A 23,462-nucleotide genomic window follows, 5' to 3' on the forward strand; every position below is an offset into this window, starting at 1 on the left:
CACTGACCTGTGCCCTCCCGTGGCGGCCCCGAAGGAGCAGAGGGGCGCAGGGAAAGGCAGTCCCGGTTACCGGAATTCATTTCAGCTGCCGGGGGGGGGGCGGTACCGGGCTGCCACGCACGAGGGATAACGGGACCGGCGAGCGCAGCGTGCGCTGCCGCTCTGGCGGGCTCGCGGCCCCGCCCGCGGTCGCCATGGCAGCGCGCTGCGGGCGCGTGACGCGCGCGTCGCGGCCAATCGCGGGCGAGGCGGCTGAGTGACAGCTGGCGGCGCCAGTGGCCAGCAGCGCCTTGGCGGGGCCGCCGGAGCTGCCGAGCGGCCGGAGCGCGGAGCGGCCGCGGCGGCGCCGGGTGAGCGCGGGGCGGCGGGCGGAGGCGGGCGGTGCGCGGGGGCGGGCGGCACGCCGCTGGCCTCGGGTGCGGCGCGCCCACTCGCCGGCACTGCCTCCCCGGGCCCGCCGCGGCCCTTCCCTCCCGCGGCCCGCCCCGCCGCGCGGCTCTGGCCTAGGGCCGCCTGTCGCGGGGCGCCGGGCCCGCTCTGCGCCCGCCCCCGGAGCTCCCGTTGTGCCGCGGCCGCCGGAGCTGCGGCTCTCCGTGGGTGTGGGGCCCGCCGCGCCGCCCTGGCGAGAGAGCGGGGCGGGGCCATGGTCGGGCCGAGGAGCGGGCCGGGGAGGGCGCGGGTCGCCGCTGCCGCGGGAGCCGAGGGGACCTGGGGCACAGAAGGGACAGCGCTTCCTCGGAAAAAAATGGTTTAGCGCCTTAAATTGAGTTTTGGCCCAGGCTTCGGGAGTTGCTGGCTGGCTGCTTTCAGCTCGCTTGACTGATGAACAAAAGAGCAGTTCTCTCTTTTTGTTGTTGCTATCAGTTTCTGCCTTTGCTAGGAGATGGGGGCTTGGAACTAGATGATCTGTAAGGTCCCTTCCAACCCAAACCATTCTGATTCTATGGTCTCTGCCCAACTCTGTTGGAAAGCGCAAGAGTCTGGTGTCGTAGGCTTAGTGTTTCGCAGCCCAAGTGCAGACATGGAAGGCCTTTGGAGGAACGTAGGATTGAGAGACAAAGAATCTGAGCCACCCGGTTCTTTGGTTTCTCTAGTGAAGTATGTTTCTGTTTGCTTGTTATATGAGGTTACGTAGAAAACCGCGTGTAGCCCTCAGGTTGCACTCTGCTGTCTGCTACCCTCTTATGCTGCTTGGTCAAGGAAGCCGTCTTCTCTGCACGCTTGTCCAGTTACTCGCTCTGCTAACGTCGCTTCCACCTTTTGCTGGGCCTGTTGGTACCATGTGGGGACTTGCTGAGAACTGACTAGGATGTTTTGTCGCAACTACAGGTTTCGGAAGCTGCAGCTATTCGGTTGTGGACTGGGGGATTCTACCAGGCAGCTTTTCTTTTTCATGGAATGTTCTTTCATCCTCCTCATTTTCATTCTGTGTGCAGCACGCTGTTCCCTATCTGTAATGAAAAGAAGATTGAGTTTGTGAATAGGGAAATTCTGTTTAAAATACTCTAGTTGTTTAGCTTGCAGCTTCTCAGAAGTCTCTTGAATAGTGTGTTATTAGTGGCTCAGCTGATTTCTCCTTGCCTTGCAGCTACCCCTGCACCACTGCTTTGTATGAAGGAACTCACTCTGCAGAAGCAGAGGGAATTAATCTGATGGATTTCAGCTTGGCCGCTGTCTCCCTGTATAAAACTGTGAGAATTGCTTACATGCTGTTATTGAGAAGAATGTGCTGTGAGAGACCCCTAAGTGACTGATAATCACGATTATGCAAAAAAGCAGTCTGTGCTTCTTCCCAAGAGGTTCTGAATGGTCATTTTATCAGATATATCACTGGTGCACTGCAAAATATCCATTGTAAAGTTTAACATCTGTCACCTCTCTTGTCTGCAGACATACAGTGAAGTCTTTTCAAAGAACACTTTTGACAGACAACCTCGCGTTAAGAGGCTGACCTGAAGTACCCTTTGTATTTGTAGTCCAGTCTTCATTGTCCTTTTCTGGAAAGCCGCTTTTGCTGCGCCACTGATCTGTGTAGGTCCTTCAAAGGGTTGTTTGATCCAGACAGTCTGAAGAGTTTCCTACCTTTTAAAATTTTTGATTCCTACTTCTCTGGGTTCTGCTTAGCCAATTCATTTCGATGTTTGAATCTCTTCCTCGGTGGGCTCGTATGTTTTCTGTTCCTTGGTGCTGCTGTGCAAAGAAACAGTCCTTAAGCTCTATTTCTTTCACTACATATTTGCTGTGCCTTGAATACTGATTGGAATAGGGAACATAGTTTCCAGTCATGAGTGGGTGCTCATTTATGGCAGGAGTTTGGGGCAGAAATAGTCTAACATATCATGGTGAGTTACTTTCTGAGTTTGTATGTGGCTGAAAGCTTTTTTTGAGATATGAAGGTAGTGTAATACAACTTGGTTGGTTAATGTTTTCAGTGGCAAGGTTATCAAGGGAGCTGCCGGTAGAATGCATTGCCTGTAGGAGTGGTGGGCCAACCTCTGCAGTACTTTTTTTGATGAAACAGGAGACTTTACTTCTCTTTACGTGGTGCTTGGGGACATGGTTTAGTGGTGGACTTGGCAGCGTGAGGTTTACCATTGGACTCTATGATCTTAAGGGTCTTTTCCAACCTAAATGATTCTGTGATTTCTGCAGAATTTCCCATAATATCAGTTTTTGTTTTAATGTGCACTTCCTCTCCCTGAATGATGCATGTTCTGTGCAAGGGAGAAGAAAAGTTAGAGGTTTGTAAAGGCTTCTACCTGTAGTAATCTGGGCATCTTTGTTCTGTCATGTAAAGTCCTGTATTTCCTTGCACTCTTCAGTAGCAACTTGGAATGTAAGTTGCAGTACAAATAAAAGACTCTGCACTGCGAGAGGCTGAAGGGAGAAGTGGTAATTAGATGCTAAATTACTCATGGGTATATTAATTAAAAGAATTGTAGACTCAGTTCTTAATACTCAAGGAAGTAAACTTTGGGCATTGCCTCTTCACTGTGGATTTGCTGTGCCTTGAACACAAAATGGCTTTAGATGGTTTCTCGTCATGAGTTGGTTCATTAGTGGGAGAAGTAATTATCTGTTCAGTTATTACAAGCCAGTCTGATTATTGGAGATGGTGTGTGTTTATGCCACGTGACTGAGGCTTCTCAGGCTTTCAGGTTTAGGCCATCATAGGCTTTAGTTGCTGAATGGAGAACAGTGAGTGGACATCACATGCCGTTTGGGAACTGCCTGTCTGTTTCTAGGCTTAGTGGATGGAAACCTGTATGTCCTGCAGGTCGGGGGATGTTGTGCGAGTTGGGCACTTTGTCTGGGGAATATGTACAGAGCTGTGCTACTGCTTGTATACTAGTAGTTGCCATAGTGTACCTGAAGATTTAGTTGATGAGTTATCTCTGTTTTGAGCTATTGCTGGAAAAGACATTTGAAAGTCTAAATTTGTCTTTATTTTTTATTTATTTTAGTGTATATGTGTATAGTTCAGGAAAAGGAAGTGAGGAAGACTGATTTGTAGTTTTATTACGTTCGTCTGTCTCTTTGCAAGACAGAAGGATCGGGTAAGCTCCGAATTCTTACGGCTGATGCTACAGAGTACTTTGTTTCAGCAGGCTTTCTTGGTACTGCCTTGTATTTTTATTACACTGTACTTGGATGTTAGAGAAAGTCAGGTTTTTAGGATCAGGAGGGTCTCATCTGACCTGCAGTGTGGCATGCTTGGCAGGCTTTTCCTATCCTCAGAAATACCAGGTATTGGGCATTGAGTTGTGAACACGCAGAGGATAACTGCTATAGGTAGGCTTGCTATGCATCCCAACCCCAGTAATAAGTGCTGTACTGGGGGCTGCAGTCTGCTAAATATATCTGGGTTCAAAGCATTCCTGTCTTTTGGCAGATTCCTAAGTGCTTTGTTCCGCTTATGCAATGAGGCAAGGTGCTGTCCTGGGTTCCTTATGCTTTATTGCCTGAATTCCTAGTTTACTTTGGACAAAAGAAGACCAGCTGCTTCAGGATGAGTGTAGAAGAAAGGAGTAGAGTCCAATTTACTGATTGTAATGGGTATGAAAATAGCACCAGCAGCTGTGTATGCATTTAGGGTTAGAGGCCTCTTGAGAACATATTTGCTGCAAGTTAACATGTCTCTCTTAGCAGAGTAAAGTGTATGTTTCTGTCTTGGAGTGAGAGAATAGAACACTGGTAATAAACATCTGTGAAGAAAGAGGAGTATGTTAACACATGCTCATGGGATTTGGGGACAGGGTTTTCGTAGGACAGCATGCGCTCAGTGCTTTCTGTTTGTGAATCAGCCGAGCTCCATGGGCTGCAAAGGATTCTTTGAAACACTGATTTAATTGAGGTCCCATATGAGTGGTCTTCCTTTGTGTGACCTCCCCTTGTCCAAGCTGGAGCTTTTTTACCTGATGCACCTTCTTTGAAGGACAGGGTTTCCTGTTTGTTGTCAAGATGAGAGGGGTAAAATTTTTATCCGGAGCGCATCTTGGAGCAGGAGATGGCTTGGTTGTCTTCCCTCCAGGACTAGGAAGTAAAATATCAGGTGGTGTTTGTGTAACTGCTTGACTCTAACTTGCAATTTTGTATGATAGGAATCATATAAATGCTTTTCTGCATCGCCCCCGAGACCTGTTCAACCTGATTGGTGCACTGAATCTGGTGCTTTTCCGAGGCCGGCTCTTTCTTGGTCTGTTAGTCTGAGCTAATGCTGTGCTGCTTATCTGGAAGGTTGGAGATGTTATTTTAAGAAACTGGCAAAGCTGAACCTAACTTGACTGGCGCTTTTCCGCATGAGACATGTTTAGTCGTACAGTCACGTTATGGGTTTTAAGAAAACATAAGCTGCTCTTGGGATTGATGCTAAAAAGGAAAGAGAAGGCTAGGAGTGCTGACTGTAATCATCTCTGTGAGTTGGGGTAAGCTGCACGTTTTCAGAATATCATGAAATTCCAAATCTGGCTTGCCAGATACTTTCCAAGGGGTGGGGTGGTAGAGTGCACAAAGTCTGGCTGTCGTAGGAGTGGAGGAGGATGGAGTCCCTGTGCACATGCAATACCAGTCTCCCTTTTGGGTTGGCTGACGCCCCAGATAGCTTTGGAGTTCAGGCTTCCTGGATTCCTTCAGGAACCACAAAGACCATACACACGCTGAGAACAGAGCAAGTTGAGCAAGGCAGCTTCAGAAGGGCTTTTCATGGTGAACAGTGCTTGTTTTAATAAGGGAATGGCTGATTTCTCTCTCCAGCAAGTGCCTTCATTGTAAAGCAGGTATCTCTGAGCTGATGGAGACTTGAGGGCAAGGCTGGCTGCAATGATAACACTGAGCATTTCCAGGAGGTGCTGTGAAAGAAGTGCTAAGCTTGCACCCCTCATCCTCAATTCCAGCAGGCAGGAGCGATGATAGTGTTGTGACTATCTCAGAAGGCTGCACCACGAGATCATAGCATTCTGTTTTCCTAGGTGAGGAAGCTGCCTCAACTGGAGTGAGAAGATAGTCACAGGGGGCTGATAAAAGGCTCTGTGTGTGTGTACAAATGCAGAGAAACGTTAGTGCACCTGAGTTTTCATACCTCTCCGTGCAGTGATACCAGTCTCTGCGAGGGAAAGAGGAGGCATATGAACTTCATTCATTGAGATCATCAGCAGATCTCTAGGTCAACACCTTACGCAGGCCAGGCATGCGTGCCTTTTGTGGTAGACTCAGCTAATTTCAGAGAAGTTCCCTTTTCCAGGACAGTCATGTAGTCCAATTTCCTGGGCCAGGTATCTCTGCAGCTGCTTGGTCTTTGCTGATCCGTGGAAGGTTCTCTCTTCTTTACTTGCCTGGCATCAGGAAAATTCCAAAGGCTGCTGGTTTCCCTTCAAGTCTTAGCCTGTCTTAGATCTCTTTCCCAGTTGGTCAAGGAAGTCGGGAAAGTATGTTAATCATGAATCAATGTCCCTGCTCAGCACTGTCTCATCTCTATCCTGCGAAAGGGGGATTGGGTTGCTCCAGTTGGAGAAATAAGAGCTTCCATAGGAGCTGGGAAATTGTTCTTTGGATGCTTACCATTTCCTTGGGGGTATGCTGGAAATTCAGTCTCAGGAGGAGTCCTTAAGGACAGGACTATTCCTGTGTCCGGTCAGATCTCTTTTTTGGCAGCTTGAAGCCTTTGTTCCTCAGAACTGCTGATCGGGAGGGTTGTCTCTCTCCCATGTGAGTTTCTCCCCGTCTCTCTATGGGAGAGAGCAGGGCTACTCCCTCCACCCAGGAGAGGATTAAAAAGGAACTGAACAAGTACGTTTCTTTACAGCATCTTGCTACCAGATGAAGCACAAACCAGCATGTCTGACAACTGTCTGGGACCAAACCCTGGCCATGAGCTTAAGCTCTAAGGCAGATAAAGGAGTGAAAGGTAGACCTCCAGAGCAAATGCTGAGTTAACTTTTCTTCTGTGACAGATATTCATGTTTTTGATTTATGATGTTATAGGAAAGGAATGGGATGAAGCTAGCTGCTGATACTCTGCCTAGGAGCCTGTTTGGGTATCCTGAGCGGATCAAGGTATCTGAGAAGTATGAATGGGGCATCAGTGAACACCAGCCTGTGGGAGGGAGGGAGGGAGGGAGGCTCCCTGGACAGTATGTTCCCCCTCTCACGTACGGACAGTAGCTGAGCCTAGGGAGCTATTGCTTTATTAGTCTTGTAAACTGACCTGGCAGTACAGACAGTGGGTGGCAGATGGGGCTTTGCTGATCAGAGTGATGCTCCTTCTTGTGTGAGTACCCCAACAAGCTCTCAGAAGTGTTCCTTAGGTGATAAGGTTGAGCATACAATTTCACAGTGTGCTGTTTTAGTATGAGGGCTTGATCTCTGGTTCACTGGATGTTTTGTCCCTAGCAGGCCCAGCAAGCCATAAGGCTGGTCTTATGTAGTGTTTTGAAGCTTGGTGTTAGATGCAATGTAACAAGTGAAATGGTTGTTAGAGCACTGCTCACTATCCTTTCTCTTAACAGGTGTGGGGGTGTATGCTGTTGTAAAGGCAGCTGGAGGAGTCTGGAGCAATGCCACCACCTTCGGACATTGTGAAGGTAGCTGTTGAGTGGCCAGGTGCCAATGCCCAGCTGCTGGAAATAGATCAGGTGAGACCTGGTAACCAGACGGGGGAGGAAATGCACCACAACCTTGATCCTGGAATGTGGGAAGCATAGAAATGGGCAGTATTCCTTTCTGGTTGAGAGAAACATGGCTACTGAGGACCCTCTCTTTCTGTTCTAGAAAAGGCCTCTTGCGTCCATCATCAAGGAGGTCTGTGATGGGTGAGTAGTTCTCTGTGAACCCTTGTGGAGAAAGTCTGTCCCCCTGACAGGTCTTGCTGGGGTACTGTGGAAAGCCTCTGCTGCTTGTCAATGTGCTGCTAGCACAAGCTATGCTACCTGCTGCCAGTTTTGGCCATGGATGGGCCAGGGTGTAAACAGGGAAGAAAAGGATCTCCTGGAAAACAGGGGGTTTGCATCTTTATTCCAATTCTGAGTGTGTGCATATGTATTCCCCTAGGGTCAGTGCCTCTGAGGACTGGTGCATCTTGCTGTTCCTGAAGTGCAGGTCTCTTCAGACATTCCACAGAGCTTCACTTAGAGTAGGAAGTCCCATCCTCCCCTCAAGAGGAAGGTGTTTTGTCTCCTCCTTGGGAGTCCTAATTTCCCATGCTGAAGCTTTGCTTGAAAGTTCTTTTCCACCCTCCTGGGACCAAGCTCCTGTTCCTAATTGAGAGGCGGAAGAAAGAGGAGGAAGAAGTTTATGTATCCTTCTTCTTCTTCTGCCAGGTGGTCGTTGCCAAACCCTGAATACTACACCTTGCGGTATGCTGATGGTCCTCAGCTGTACATCACAGAGCAGGTCAGTGTGGGAGTGAGCCATTTGCTGATGTCCTGGGCAACAGAGCAGAATGCCTTGGACTGGTGTCATGGAACAATACTGTCGGCAATCCTTGAGGGGCAGCATCTCTGCTATCAAAAATACTCAGACTTAAATGGTGTCATTCAACTGAGGAGCCTTGCACTTCTCCCTTTGCATGCCCATAGATGCAAGGACCCAGTGACTCAATTCAATGCCCTCAGTAGGGTTATGCAGTATAGGAACCCCGTTACTTGTGCATACAATTGTGCACTGTAGATCCAGTTACTTTCTTTTCCCCCCACTTTTCTGCAGTTTAAAGTTTGTGTTTTCTTTCAGACTCGCTGTGACATCAAGAATGGAACTATCCTACAGCTGGCAGTCTCCCCGGTAAATGCTGCCTCACATCCCTTTTTCTCAGTAGTTATCCTCGTAGGACAGGCCGTTTCTTGCCTCTCAGCTTTTCTTTCTCCTTCTCCCCAGACTGTAGGGGGCTCACCTTTGTTGTGGGCCATTCTGCACAGTGAGGCGCACACTCTTGTTTTCCTTCCTGCTTGTGGTGTGTATCTCTCCTTTGGATGCCCTGCCCTTTTATAGGACTTTATGTAAATAAATCCAGTCTACATGTGTATTGCGTCTCCTAGATTAGCATGTTGTAAAGCACCTGACAGACACATTCTCAGTATGAGTGCAGTTAGTGCAGTTATCAGTCGGAAAGCAACAGTCCTGGTGACTTAATACAGAAATTAAAATAAGAGTCAAAATTGATGCAGAGGGGGTTGTTCCTAGTGAGTTCTTACTATTGTGACCTCAACAGCTGTCTTTTGCAGACTTCCTGCAGCTGCCTTTTTATTGAAATTCTTAAACCTTTTTTGTGCAAGTGTCATGGCATATAGCTGAGAGTGAGTAGAACAGGAAGAAATTATTTGGGCAAGAGGCAGTTGAGAGGATATCATTGATCTATGTCTGAGAAGTCTTAACAGAATGTCATGTGGATACACAAAATGAGCTTGTGTTTCTCTTTGAATCTATGAGAGAGATATTTTTTAAAACATTGTATTTCTTTAATAGTCTCACTCCATATTTCTATGTCCACCTCCACTCACCTCACCAAGAAGAAAAACAAGCATTTACTCTAACGTGTAAAATAGCATTTTACTCACCTCCTGCTTGGCTGTAACCGTTGCTGAGTGCAGCCTTTTTTCAGTCTCTCAGACTTGCTGACTGCTGCAACTTATCCTGTCATTGCTGGTATCTCTCTACCCTTGCTGTGCTCTCTCTGCCCATCCATGGACTTCTGACAGAATGCTGATGCTGGCAGAACTCAGTCTGCAGGTGACTAGTCTGTAACTGGCATCATCCCTCTTTCCTCCCAGTCTAGGGCCGCCCGCCAGCTGATGGAGAGGATCCAGTCACACAGTATGGAAGCCCGACTGGATGCCATGAAGGAACTGGCTAAACTTTCAGCAGATGTGACCTTTGCCACAGAGTTCATCAACATGGAAGGGATTACAGTGCTGACACGGCTTGTGGAGAGTGGGACCAAGCTTCTGTCCCAGTAAGTTTCCTGTATTCCAGGACCCTGAAACAGGGCCTCATATAAGGGGCTAATTTTGTTTGCTGAAGTGGCATTAAGCAACTAACCTCATAGCAAATGCCAATCTATTAATTGAGACAAAGTCTTTCTAGTCATTTGCTGAGCCTCATGAGGGAAAAGAGGAGGCATTTATGATGTGTGAAACTTGCATTGAAAGGCCACTTTGATAATTTAAACGACTTTTATTACCTTTCTTGTGGTCATAATCTCCTCGAGCAGTTATTCACCTGCCGTCTAGGGGAGAAGATATTCTATGAAAAACCCACATGCAGTTGCACAGAAGAATATTGGCGTATATGTGCCAGTCAGCAGCAAGCATGTTGCTGGCTCTTGCATATATGGTCAGTACTTTTTGACCTGCATGGTAAGAAGAGTTGCTATGAAGGCTGAAGGTCTGTTTATTGTAGGGAGTGGAAAGGGCTAAACAATGTATAGCAGAGAAAGTATCAGCCTTCAGTATCCAATAGTTTTCAGCTTTTGGGCTTCCTGAGCAGAAATTGTATCTCTTTGTTTTAAGAACCTTTGGGTGTTTCTTCCATAGATTTTTCTTCTTAATTTTTTAATCAGTTTATCCTTTTGACATCTACAGCACTGTGTGGAAATGAAGTTCCACAGTTACTTGTCCTATAAGGAAAAAAAATACTTTATTTTAAATGTCACCTAATACTAATTTGGCTCCCTCTACATATTTTGTTATGAGAAATTGTAAATTCCTCTGTCTTCTCCATACCATTGTTAACCATGTAGATCTCTCTCTCATATCAACCCTTAGTCATGTGTTTTCTAAGCTGCAGTCTTAGTCCATTAACACTGTAACTATGGCAGCCATTCCAGAGTGCTAATCATTCTTTCCATGCTTCCCCTAGCTCTTAGCTCTTTCCAGTACTGCTGTGCTGTTGTGGGGAAATTTGTTTGTAACTTTTCATCAGTTTGAAACCTGAACGTGCTACTTAACTGTTCTCATTCTGACTTACTGATTTGTTCAGAGACCTTCACTATTGTGGTGGGTTAACCTCGGCTGGCTGCCAGCTGCCCGCCAAGGCACTCTCTCACTCCCCCTCCTCAATGGGACAGGGGAAGAAAAAAAGATGAAAAAGCTCATGGGTTGGGCAAAACAGACTCGACTTAGGGAAAATTAATTAATTTTTTTGCCAATTAAAAATAGCGTAGGATGGTGAGGTACAAAGGCAAAAGTAAAACCACCTTCCCTCCACCCGCTTCTTTTCAGGCTCAACTTTACTCCTTCAATCCCCACTCTTCCGCCTCCTCCCCGCACCGAGCTGCACAGGGGAATGGGGGTTGTGGTCAGTCCATAACACTTCATCTCTGCTGCTCCTTCCTCATCACACTTTTCCCCTGCTCCAGCATGAGGTCCCTCCCATGGGATACAGTCCTTCACAAACTGCTTCAGTGTGGGTGCCCCACAAGACACAGTCTGTCAGGAACAGACTGCTCCAGCGTGGGTCCCCTGTGGGCCACAGGTCCTGCCAGAAAACCTGCTCTTGCATGGACTCCCCTCGAGGGGCTGCAGCTCCTGCCAGGAGCCCGATACAGCGTGGGGCCCCCCGTGGGCTGCAGCTTCCTTCAGGGCATCTCCACCTGCTGCGGCGTGGGGTCCTCCACGGGCCAAAGGGTGGGTATCTGCCCACCGTGGTGGTCCACAGGCAGCAGGGGACAAGCTGCTTCACTGTGATCTCTCCAGAAGCTGCAGGGGAATCTCTGCTCCAGCACCTGGAGCACCTCCTCCCCCTCCTCCTTCACTGACCTCGATGTCTGCAGGGTTGTTTCTCTCACATGGTTTTTCACTCCTCTCTCACAGCTGCTCTGCAGCATTTTTTACCCTTTCTTAAATGCACTTCCACAGAAGTGCCACCAGCGTGACTGATGGGCTCAGCTTTGGCCAGTGCTGGGCTCATCACAGAGCTGTCTGGGACCGGCCGTGTCTGGCACAGGGCAGCCCCAGTCTCTCCTCACAGAGGCTGTCCTGCAGCCCCCTGCTACCAAAACCTTGCCGCGTAAACCCAATACACATACAGATGTGAAACATAACTGCCCTCTACAAAAGCCGTAGCAATTCTTCCCTGTTAAATATTTCTTTTTCTTCCAGTGGTATTATTCTTTTATTATAGATTCCCCCTATCTTTCTGGTTACAAATACCTCAATGCCTGATATGTCCTTCATATTCCTGCCTGTGTCCTCTCTAAAAATTGGCATTATATTTGCCACTTTCTGCAGACCACAATAAGTAGTTTGGCAATGTTTCATTTTACTATGGTTACTTTGGAATTCGTCAGTGAATATCATCTGGTCCTGGAGATCTGTTTTTCATATTAATGGCTTGTTCCAGAATGTCTTCTAATGATGTTCAAATGACAGATTTGAAGACTTTTCTTCTCTCTGAAAACAAACAAAAAAAACTGGAAAAAAAAACCAACAAGCCTGTGATCTGGAAGTTTCCCCAAGCACATTCACGGTGAACTCTGATGCAAATAATTCACTTGGCTTTTCCGCTGTAGTTTTTCTGTTTCATTGAAAGGACTTTTAAAGTCTTGATAACTTCTTATTCTAAAAAACAATAAAATTGTCTTCATAAATGCAAATACTTTATTGCTCCCCCAGCTGCCAAACTGTAGCCTGTCCTATTAGGAGAAAGTGGTGACCTTTTTCTCTTGTCCAGCTTGTTCAGCTTGGACAGGCTTTTTACTTGCTACCAGATCTCTTGTAACTGCATTCTTCATTTCTCAGTTACAGTGAGATGTTGGCTTTCACCCTGACTGCCTTCTTGGAGCTCATGGACCATGGTATTGTCTCTTGGGACATGGTCTCAATAACCTTCATCAAACAGGTGAGTGTGGGTAAAGGAGGTGTGTGGATGCTATTTCTTTTCATGCTTTAATGCAGCTTCCAGGAAGAGCGAGGTGACTCTGAGAAGCAGAGTACTGATCGAGAGCACAAGTCCACACAGCTTTCTGAGCCCTGTCTCCCTTAGCTGTCTCACTCACCACAAGGTTTCCTGGATGGGCATCTGTTGACCTGCTGGTTCATCTGTTTTCAGATTGCAGGGTATGTGAGTCAGCCTATGGTAGATGTCTCCATCCTCCAACGATCCCTAGCCATTCTAGAAAGCATGGTGCTAAACAGTCAGACTCTGTATCAGAAGATAGCAGAAGAGATCACCGTGGGGCAGCTCATTTCTCATCTGCAAGTGTGAGTGCCCACCCAACAGTGGTGTGATTTAAATCAATTTTATGAATATCTGTTAATTTGGAAATACATCCTTTTATGTTTAAAATACTTAAAGATGCTATATTTATAGTGTTGCTGATATGACATCTTCCTTGAACGTTAGGATTTCTAACAGATTTTTTAAAAAGATTCTGGAAAAATATGTTCTGTGTTCTAGAAGCACTTAAGCACATGAGTTCATGTCTTAGACAAAGATATTTTGCTTTAACAACTGCACAAGTGTGTTTAGTGTTAGGACCAAACCTGCATTTCACTAAAACAACTTCCCAAAGCTTCTGCACCTAGTCGATATTGCACCTAGCAGGATCTTGGGAGGGGACATAGCCAGGACAGCTGACCCAAACTGACCAAAGGGATATTCCATACCTTATGATGTCTGCTCAGCCATAAAAGCTAAGAGAAAGGAGCAGGGGGGGCATTCATTATCATGACATTTGTCTTTGGGAGCAGCAGCTATGCGTACTGAAGCCCTGCTTCCTGGGAAGTGGCTGGACATCACCTGCTGATGGGAAGTAGAGAATAAATCTTGTTTTCCTTTGCTTCTGCGCAAGGCCTTTGCTTGTGCCTTATTAAAGTGCCTTTATCTTGACCCACGAGGTTTTTTCCATCTTATTTTCTCCCCTGCCTTGTCCTGCTGAGGAGGGGAGTGACAGAATGGCTTGGTGGGCACCTGGCATCCAGCCAAGGTCAACCCGCCACAAAGAGTAATAGTATAGCAAGAAACAAAACTGGATTTGATAGAGCATCAAGATGGGGGTGGAAAAGAGTGTGATCGGCATTTGGAAGCTTCTTCAAAACATCACAAGTGAAACCACGCACTGTGTGTAATCTAGGAAGGGACTAAGCACCCTTTACCTGAAGAAGCTCTTCAGTGAAAACAAGAAAAAGACGCGTGGGCTGGGCAAACTATTGAGGTTGGAAGGCAATGCCATAGAGAGGCATGCTTCTTCCCCCTTAGTTCCGTTTGCGTTTGGTGGCTTCCATTGACATAGGGAAAAAAATTACTTGTTCCATATAAGTTTCTAGCTGTGTCCGTATAACAGACTGCGGTATAACTAGGCTTTACAGAGATAGTGTCAGCATTGGAAACAAACTGTGGTGGTGCTGAACTCTGAGCTCTGCTGGGCTGCAATCTGCACTATCTTGTGAATAGTGGAGCTATCAATCAGCTTTTTGCAGGCTTTATGAAGAGTTGGATGGCATGAAAGTAGATTACCTGAATCCTGCTTTTCCGTTGAAATGCAAGATAGCTGTATTAAGTGTTCCTACAGTGCAGGCAAAGCAGCACGCTGTAATGTTCCATACTGTCTGTTCTCTTATGATCCTCCCATTTTTGTTTCTGCAGCTCAAACCAAGAGATTCAGACATATGCCATTGCCCTGATTAATGCCCTCTTCCTGAAGGCACCCGAGGACAAGAGACAGGTTTGTTCTTGCTTTTTGGCTTTAAACCTGAATAATGGTTGTTGGCTGGCTGTTTACTTTGCGCCTCAGAAATTATACTGTCTGGGCAAGGCAGGCCAGGCAGGCCTAGGACCTTGCCAAGAACTTATGTAGCTATTTCGGTGTGGCAACATAGGAGAAAAAGTACCATCCCATAAAAAAATGTGTTCAGGAGCAGCACATCTATGTTTAGGAGATGCTCAGAAAGGAACCTGAAAGACCTTGAGAGACAGAAAGTAATCCTCTATACAGCACGAAAATTTTTTTGAAGAAAGTTAATTCTGTATGGGAGAGGTAGGCTGAGTAGAGTCCTTGGGGCTGTATATACTTACTAAACAAACACCCCACCTCCCCCAGAAAAGGGACCTTTCTTAAGTCATAGGGGGGTATTCCCGCTGAGAAATGTGAGAAATGAAACACCTGTCCTGCTCTGAGGAAACCCGCGAGATCTCAGCTACATGCAAGATGTGCATATGTCTGTATTGTGTAGCTTTGCTGTGTTGAGCCTTTCTTCTCTAGTGCCCCATTTGTGCCTTGTTTCTGGACTCCAAGCTAAATCCTATCTGCTTCTCTTTGTGCCTTTTTTGCTTTCTGCCAGCAGGACAAGCTGCTTAACCCACTAGACCTGCCCATCACTGTAAGTAACTCAAGCCTGGGGGCTGGTCATGCGGAACTGTAGCCATGTTAGCTTTTCTCCAGTTACACTCCTTGTATCTCGGAGGTGATGCATACAGGCTTCAGACAGTGGATGAGCCTAGGGAGAAGGGTGGGAGAGCTCCTGGGGATGTACTCAGATTGTGAAGGGGAGAGGAATCAGTAGCAGGAGAAATCTTGAACGACTTACTGTGCATGCAAGATAATAAAGCTGATCATAAAAGGAAACTGATACCACAAGACTGACCATGTGAACCAATCTTAAAACTGGAAGCAGTTCTTTAGCAGTCTGGGTCTCCTTAAACTTACTACAGCCTGAGTTTATACCCCAAATCTCGCTTGTGTTAATGACAGTTTCATCTGCAGCTGCATCCTTCTAAAGGTAGAGCTGTTTGTCTGTGAAGAGCAGTCACAAAACTTACTGCTGACTAGGGGCTAGATCACACATTCTGCCTAATCTGTGACTTCTCCCTTATGGGAATTGTACTATAAGAATGTTTTTTGCCCTGTGCTGTCTCCAGGGGAATCACTACTCTTGATAACAGGTTGATTTGGAACCTTTGGTATTTTGAGATTCTGGTACATTTTTTTAGATTTTTCTGGGTGGCACAGAGAATGCTCCACTTTTGCCAAGGATGCAGTGCCTTCAGAGGGGAAACTGGTCTCAATAAATGTTACATAATTTCTAAAATTAATGGATATGCTTAACACATGAAAATAAGGAAGAACATACTCCTCTGTTGGTAATTTGGCAAAGATACTAAACTTCATAGCAAAGAAAATTCCAAGGGATCTTTCACTACTTTTCCCCCCCCCTGCCCTTGAACACAATCCACATGACCATAAAGGGCCATGAAGATGATTAAGGGACTAGAATATGTTTCATATGAATAGAGGCTGAGAGATTTGCCTCGAGAAGAGAAGGCTCATGGGAGTCTTATCAATGTGTATAAATATCTGATGGAAGGGAATAAAGAAGAGGGAGCCTGACTCTTCTCAGTAGTGCCTGCTGACTGGACAAGAGGCAATGGGCACAGCTTAAAACCCAGGAAATTCCACCTGAACACACAGACACAAACAAAAAAAATATGAGGATGATCAAACACTGGAACAGGTTACCCAGAGAGATTGTGGAGGCTCCCTCAGTGGAGATACTAAAAACCTGACTGGACACGATCCTGTGCAACCTGCTGTGTCTGATGTTTCTTGAACCAGGGGAGTTGGACTGGATGAATTCTCTTCCAACATAAATGATTCTGTGATTCTATGACCCCATCAAGCAGCGAAGTGGGCATTATTGGACTTTCGGCAGAACCCAGATCCCTTAGCAGTGGTTAGGCTATGTGCATGCTCGTGCTTCTTACTATGCTATTTAGAATTGTTCAATTGTCTTTGTCCTTCCCACTGTTATCTGCTTCAGTCACCTGTTACTTCATCCCATGTACAAACTAATTCCTTCAGAGTAAGGATTCTTTGTGTTGCATGCATGAACAAATCCTAACAGCAGGCCTTGTTCTATTCTCAGTACTACATCTCACAAATCATAGTGAAAAATAATGACTCAGGGGCAGTGTGTTATCTCTGAAACCACTTTCTAGTTCATCTAGATACTTCTCAGATATCTTCCACTCAAGCACTGACTCATTTTGGTTGTAAGATGAGTGCTGCTGAACTTGCAGCCATTACAGCTTGGCTATCAGCCAGTATATCACTTTCTTGTTTCAGGATATTTCTGTCTGGAGCAAAAGTGATAACAGGGACTTGGAATGAGGTTAATATACACATTTTATCAGACTCCTTATAAAGCCTGTGAAGAGCAGGGCTTATATGAGCAGTTGGAACAGTCTTGGATTGCTCAGAATGTGCAGTTGATTGAGTGCAATTGTCTAAGACTGCACATTTGCTTCCAGTTCTCAATCTGCACTGCATAGGAATGTGAAGAGATCTGACTGGCAGTTCTTTTGGACTTCTTCCACATGATGTATTGCCCAACAGATTTTTCTTACCCAAAGATTTTGCTTATAACAGCAAACTTCTGATAATATTCCATCTTGACATTAGCACTTCTGCCACTCTCCTAGCAGGTGTAATGAGATCGCTGGTATTTTAAAAAGCACATCTTTACAATTTACAAGGAAGGCACAGGTTAGATTTTTGCAGGTGCATGTGTAATTGGTCCTGGAACTGAAGGGTTACAGCAGATACTTGCAGCTGCTGTGACTATTTGTCATCATGACTTGGTAGTTGGGAAACCCTCCTCATCTGAGGAAGGAAGCCATGCAGTAAAGAGGGAAACTGGAAGCTTTCCTTTAAGCATGAAAGTTATTTACCTTTTATTTTTGTAAACTGAAGTGCTTCTGCAAATTGTCCTTAAACTGACTTCTAAACATCTCTTTAGGAACTGAAACAAAGGAAATTTAAATTTTAGAGGGAGAGTTTTTGAGAGGGAGGAGACCTGAAAACTACATCCTCTAGCCTGTATTATCTTGGGTGTGTACCTAGGTATAGAACGTTGTGAAATGCCAATTGAAGGAACCTCTTGTAGATGACAGATTGTTCTGGGCAACCTGCAATATGCTCCCGACTGACATATCTCCTGATATTGAAGTATCATTACGTGTCCAATGTTAAGCTAAGTTTTCTTCTGTTCTTTGACTATGCTAGTGCCTTTCTCCACATTGACGATGTTTTGTAGGGGAGCCATCCATGAATTGTGCCACGGTAAAGATGATCCTTGCATCCCAACTTGATGCTTGCTTTGTGGTGAGATGCCATTCTAAATTGGCAGTCGATAGTAAAAGCACTTTGTTGTGTGCCAGCGCTATCTCCAATTCATAGGCTTCCTTCTTTCTCTCCTTTCTGCACAATGTGGGCTTTTTCTTTATATTTCACTCATGTTATTTCATCTCTAAATTCCACAACAGGAAATGGCTAATGCATTTGCCCAGAAGCACCTGAGGTCTATAATCCTGAATGTAAGTATGTCTGGAATGACAGAGTGCTTCCTAATGTTCTCTCAGTAGAGGTTTCACTTGTGCAGAGTGTAAATTCTGCTGCCTTCAGGGCACTTCCAGAAAAGTGGCTCTTTCAAAGGTGAAATTGGAGCCCCTTGTTCAAAAGGGAGTTATCAGGATGCTTCCTTTGGCTGTTACAGAGCATTATCATTATGCTTCTGATGGAATATGGAGGTTAAACAGCTGAATCTTCATATACAGAGATATACATGCAGCCTGGCATATGCCTACAGCTAATACCTCCGTTTTTATTTGTATTCTCTTCATTTCTACCCTATCCTTTATTTTGCAGCATGTGATCAGGGGAAACCGCCCGATTAAAACAGAAATGGCACATCAGCTGTACGTGCTACAGGTGCTGACCTTTAATCTCCTGGAAGAGCGAATGATGACCAAGATGGATCCCAATGATCAGGTCACTATTAGAGCTGAGCAAGATCTGATAGAATAGGATGTACAAGGGGCCTTATTCCTGAGCTCCTTAGCTCCATAGAATTTGCAGTAGATGGTGCATAAAATTTCAAAACCACCCCTCACACTGTAGTCCTTGAGATTAGGGTATGCTCATGACTATCCTGGTGTATGCTGTGGGACTTCTAGAGATGTAAGTGGTCACTGGAAGCCGTATATTCCTTTCTTGACCAGTGTGATGCCCGCTCTCAAACTGATTGCTCCACCTCTATGGACGGCACATCATTTTATCCATTTTCTTGCAGTATACAAGGAAGCTGGGCATTTTTAAGGTATCTGTTACTCAGTTCTTAGATGTATTGTAGTCTTGGATGAGAAATGCCTTAGCATTATCTCAATGCCTAGAAATTGCCTTTTACTAAACTTGGGGCAGTTAAATGAAAATGCACACAAATATTTTGCATTACCCAATATACTGAAACTTGCCATTTTGAAATGGATTGCCTCTTCTTAGGTAGTGTTAATGACATTTGGCATCTCTATTCACTGTGTGAGCTCTGGAGAGAGGTGGGACTGTGCATTATGTGAAAATACTTCCCTAGTGATTGATCACATGTTACCATTTCCCTGCTTTCTGTCCTTCAGGCACAGAGAGACATCATATTTGAGTTGAGAAGAATTGCATTCGATGCAGAGTCTGACAGCAACACCATCCCTGGCAGTGGAACAGAAAAACGCAAAGCCATGTACACCAAGGACTACAAGATGCTGGGATTCACTGTACGCATCTAGAGAGGGTGCTGACTGCAGAGCATGTAAAGGCAATCTAAGTGATCTCCATCAGAGTTGAGGGGAAATAAGGAACAGAAACAGCTGTTTGCTTTACCATACTTCTGAATCTGAGTTTTAGAAATTCAGCTACACTCAGACTCCCAGAGAAGATCATTATGAACTTGCTGATGGGTTAAATGCCAGGGCTCATTAGGCACATTCTCTGGAGATACTTACCATACGCACCCGTTCTATGAAGAACTTGGAATCAGCCTTTCATCTAGAAAGTTGGGATAGTGTTGTCAGCAGGCGTCCAAGGTTACCTCTTGGATAGATGTGAGGGAGTGCTTGATGGACAGGTGTTTGTAAAATTCATTCAGAAAAGGTTCTCACACCATTTCTTTGAGCTAATTTGTTTGGGTTCTTTCTACACACTCTTTTCACAGAATCACATCAATCCAGCCATGGATTTTACTCAGACTCCTCCAGGGATGCTGGCATTAGACAACATGCTCTACTTGGCCAAGTTTCATCAGGACACCTATATCAGGGTAAGTGAAGCTGCTGGTTTTTTGCAGATACCAACACCTCAGCAGCTCTTAGTGTGTGTTGCATCCTCTTCTTGTAGATTGTTCTGGAGAACAGCAGTCGAGAAGATAAGCATGAGTGTCCTTTTGGGCGCAGTGCCATTGAGCTTACCAGGATGCTTTGTGAGATTCTGCAAGTTGGGGAACTCCGTAAGTATCGTTTATTACCCCAGCTTTCCAGGTTGCTGGGCTGATGCTTCTGGAAGTAGCTTACAGGCTGACCGATATTCACAAGCATTTGGACCTCCATCTCACTTCTGCGATGTAAGGACAAGGGGAGCTTGGAGTTGCAGTGTCAGTGTCCCAGTGACAATACCAGTATCAAAGTAAAGTAAGAAATTTTGTTGTGTGCGCTCTGGTTCTCCCGAAAAACTGACACAAGCAGAAGGCTTCAACTTCCTGACGTTTCAGCAGGCTGCTGTATAAAAAAAAAAAACCTCTAGAAATCATCATGAACTCGAGAAAAGTTTAACAGCTCTGACAGTCTCAAGCCAACATTCTGGGACAGTTAACCAGTGTAGTACATTCTACCAGAGGAAAGTGGGAAACAACTGCAAGCAGTCATTCGGGGGAACTAGTGTGAAAAGGGCACATGAGTCACAGAGGCTTGCACGGTGAAGAGTGGGGATAGTTGCCATTCCCAGTAGAGCCTGTCTACGTGGAGATGAAGCATTGAACTGTCTTAATCTCTTTGAGTTAGTACTATTGTACACCATGAGGTTTCTGTCACCGTAGTGGATTTTAGTTACTCTTAGTAGCTCTTGTGCAATATGCTCACGTGGTTGTGGTTTCTGTTTCTTCCTGAAGCCAATGAAGGCCGGAATGACTATCACCCCATGTTTTTCACCCATGACCGTGCATTTGAGGAGCTATTTGCCATCTGCATCCAGCTGTTGAACAAGACCTGGAAAGAAATGAGGGCGACAGCAGAAGATTTTAATAAGGTCAGAGTGGAGAAGAGGTATTTTTGTAGAATCTTTTGCAGAACAGCACGTGTTCACCCAGCCTGTACACTTGGTTGAAGAGTAGGGCGCAGAAGGTATGACAGGGCATTGACGTGGGCTGTAAGGGAGGATGGTTCAACTTTTATTTGGTAAGACCTGAGGTCATTTGTTGTTCTTCTGCATCTTCAAAGTCACTAGTATGTTGACACTCCTGGCCCCGGTTATTCCATGTCAGTTCTTTGCTGTCACTGAGCTGTGCCCTGGTTCTCTGCTGCCATTAAACAGCAAGAATGTGACTTGCTTTTCCCCCTGCCCAACCTCTTTAGGTTATGCAGGTTGTGAGGGAACAGATCACACGGGCTCTCCCCTCTAAACCAAACTCCTTGGACCAGTTCAAGAGCAAACTGCGCAGCCTGAGCTATTCTGAGATTCTGCGACTACGACAGTCTGAGAGAATGAGCCAAGATGACTTCCAGTCACCACCTATTGTGTAAGTGCCTAACAAAACCAGTTGCCTTCTGTGCTTGCCGTTATCTCCGTTTTCTGCTTATTCTTCCATATCTGATTGCCAGGGAGCTGAGAGAGAAAATCCAACCTGAGATCTTGGAGCTGATAAAGCAACAGCGCCTGAACAGGCTTTGTGAGGGAAGTAGCTTTCGAAAAATTGGAAATCGCAGAAGACAAGGTAAGGTGACAGTGTCTACTCCATTTTTTCCTGTGAAGAACTGTCGGCAAATAAGATCTAATGGGTTAATCTGTCAGCAGGCGTGTTGCCAGAAAGGAAAGCTGGTTACCTGGGCTGTCTATACCAGCCCATAGTTTGGGATGGAACAGATGCGCATCTCTAAGAATACAGACATCCCCTCATAAACAGGGAGCAGTGCTGAGGAACTGGGGGAGTAGAGGGATTGGGTGGGGAGACTATATAGTGGCTGTAAGACCTTATGTGAATGATCTTGCTCAGCTTACTCTGCTTGACATGTGTTACAGAAAGATTTTGGTATTGTCGTCTGGCTCTGAATCACAAGGTGCTGCACTATGGAGATCTGGAAGATAATGCCCAGGGGGAAGTGACCTTTGAATCTCTACAGGAAAAAAGTAAGTCCCGATGACTGCTCTGAGCACACTGTGCAATGTTCTGTGCTCTGCTGTCTAGAGGCTGTTATGAGTACCATCCTAGAGATGACAGAAGAAGAGCTGTGGCTGAAGCCCTGACTGAAATGAGATCAACTTTTGGTCCTTGCCCAAATCCTTTGAGCCTTGGAATTGCTTGGTATTTAACAGCCAACTGTAGGGATGTGTTACTGATAATGTGTTTTGGAAAACTGCAGTAATGAGCTAGAAAAACAAGAGCAATGCTCAGTTGCGAAGACGAAACAAAGTTCTGTCTTTTCCTGGTTAGGATTTCTTGTTTGTGAGTTTTACATTTTCATTGTCAGTTCCAGTTGCTGACATCAAAGCCATTGTCACAGGGAAGGATTGTCCACACATGAAGGAGAAAAGTGCACTGAAACAGAACAAGGTAGGTGCTCCCTTTTTGCCTGTAATTAATATCCAATTTGGTAGAGTTGAAGACTGTAAAAGCAAGCAGTGGGAGCAAATGCTCTTCCACACTGCAGGTGTGTTGTTTACAAAACCATCTTGTATCTGGGCCTTTTCCTAGTAATTGTTTGTGATTGCTAGGTGCTGTGAGCATAGTCTGGTTGTGCTATAGGCTATTCAGAGTTGCTCAGAATACTGATATGGGAGAGTGCACTGAGCTGCAGCAAGGCAGCTTCTCTTGTTGGGTTAGCAGGCAGAAGGTGCTGTGATGTCTTCTTCAGTCGATAAGTGAAAGATTCTTTTCCATTCAGGAAGTGTTAGAATTGGCCTTCTCGATATTATACGATCCTGATGAGACCTTGAACTTCATTGCACCTAATAAATATGAGGTAAGAAACTTAGCAATTAAGCAGTAGAATATAAAGCAATTAACTTCAGAGATTAAGAAGGATCAGTTACTTCTCACTAAAGGCTTGAGCAGGATGTCTCCTACCAGGCTCATTCTTAGAAAATGTTGCCGAGATGCTTAGTGTGAGTCTTTTTTCTTTCCCCAGTTATCTTTCTCCTTTAAAAAAAAATTCCTACACTAATTTCCCTTAGTCTGGACTGCTACTTTCTTTCCTCCTTTGCAGTCAGTTGTTCCCTTTTCCCTGTTCTATAAGACTGATGCCTAAAATAGCTTTGCTTTCTCTGTTGTTGTGCCACCAGAGAAGCTCTTGGTCCTCTTCTAGAGCTATGGGGTCGTGCTTGCCTCTAGGCATCTAACTTCCCTTGGAAATCTCTGTGGGCACTGTTTTGGGATTGGGGTTTTTTTTACCCATAGGTTAACTCCCTCCCCTGTTTCCCGTTTTGGAGCTGTATAGGAGTATCTAATTGTTGCATGGAGGGAGAGATTTGACATAACCTGTCGTTTATGCCTGGAGTTGTGAATTATCCTTTTTTTTTTCCCCAGTACTGTATCTGGATTGATGGGCTTAATGCTCTCCTGGGGAAGGACATGTCCAGTGAGCTGACTAAGAGTGACCTGGACACGCTGCTGAGCATGGAAATGAAGCTGAGACTCCTGGACTTGGAGAACATCCAGATCCCCGAGGCGCCGCCGCCCATCCCCAAGGAGCCGAGCAGCTACGACTTCGTGTACCACTACGGCTGAGGCCCCGGGCCGCGCAGGCAGCCTCGGGCCCGCGGCGGGAGGCGGCACCGCCCTCACCTGCACGGAGCCCGCCCCGCGCCCGGTGCCGCCCTTCGCGGCGGGGCCGCGGGCCTGAGGCGGGGGCGGGGCGGGGGCGGGGCCGCGGGGCTGGTGCAGCCGCTGCGGCGGGGCGGGGCCGGGGGCGGGGCCGCGCCGCCCTCGCGCCGCCGCGCGCCT

The 23,462-nt window shown here is 46.0% G+C and overlaps 1 protein-coding gene across 5 annotated transcripts; it reads left to right on the forward strand.

The window, feature by feature from the left end:
• Nucleotides 1–258: 258 nt before the first annotated feature.
• ELMO2 (engulfment and cell motility 2) lies at nucleotides 259–23,327 on the forward strand. Of its 5 annotated transcripts, none has more exons than XM_068416160.1 (23): nucleotides 331–350; nucleotides 6,302–6,403; nucleotides 6,481–6,552; nucleotides 7,005–7,130; nucleotides 7,267–7,307; nucleotides 7,815–7,887; nucleotides 8,224–8,274; nucleotides 9,261–9,442; nucleotides 12,228–12,327; nucleotides 12,538–12,689; nucleotides 14,074–14,152; nucleotides 17,749–17,799; nucleotides 18,131–18,253; nucleotides 18,895–19,029; nucleotides 19,467–19,571; nucleotides 19,649–19,757; nucleotides 20,415–20,551; nucleotides 20,878–21,041; nucleotides 21,124–21,236; nucleotides 21,542–21,649; nucleotides 21,991–22,073; nucleotides 22,405–22,482; nucleotides 23,046–23,327. In XM_068416160.1, the coding sequence occupies exons 4-23, from the start codon at nucleotides 7,053–7,055 to the stop codon at nucleotides 23,244–23,246; spliced, it is 2,163 nt and encodes a 720-aa protein (XP_068272261.1). In that variant the 5' UTR covers nucleotides 331–350; nucleotides 6,302–6,403; nucleotides 6,481–6,552; nucleotides 7,005–7,052; the 3' UTR covers nucleotides 23,247–23,327. The 5 variants fall into 5 exon arrangements, with proteins under 5 accessions (XP_068272259.1, XP_068272263.1, XP_068272262.1 ...); XM_068416159.1 differs by lacking the exon at nucleotides 331–350 and adding an exon at nucleotides 4,508–6,204; XM_068416161.1 differs by lacking the exon at nucleotides 6,302–6,403 and having other exon boundaries at nucleotides 278–350.
• The last annotated feature ends 135 nt before the right edge of the window (nucleotides 23,328–23,462 follow it).

This window comes from Nyctibius grandis, chromosome 19 (assembly GCF_013368605.1).
Source record: "Nyctibius grandis isolate bNycGra1 chromosome 19, bNycGra1.pri, whole genome shotgun sequence".
NCBI classification, from domain to species: domain Eukaryota; kingdom Metazoa; phylum Chordata; class Aves; order Nyctibiiformes; family Nyctibiidae; genus Nyctibius; species Nyctibius grandis.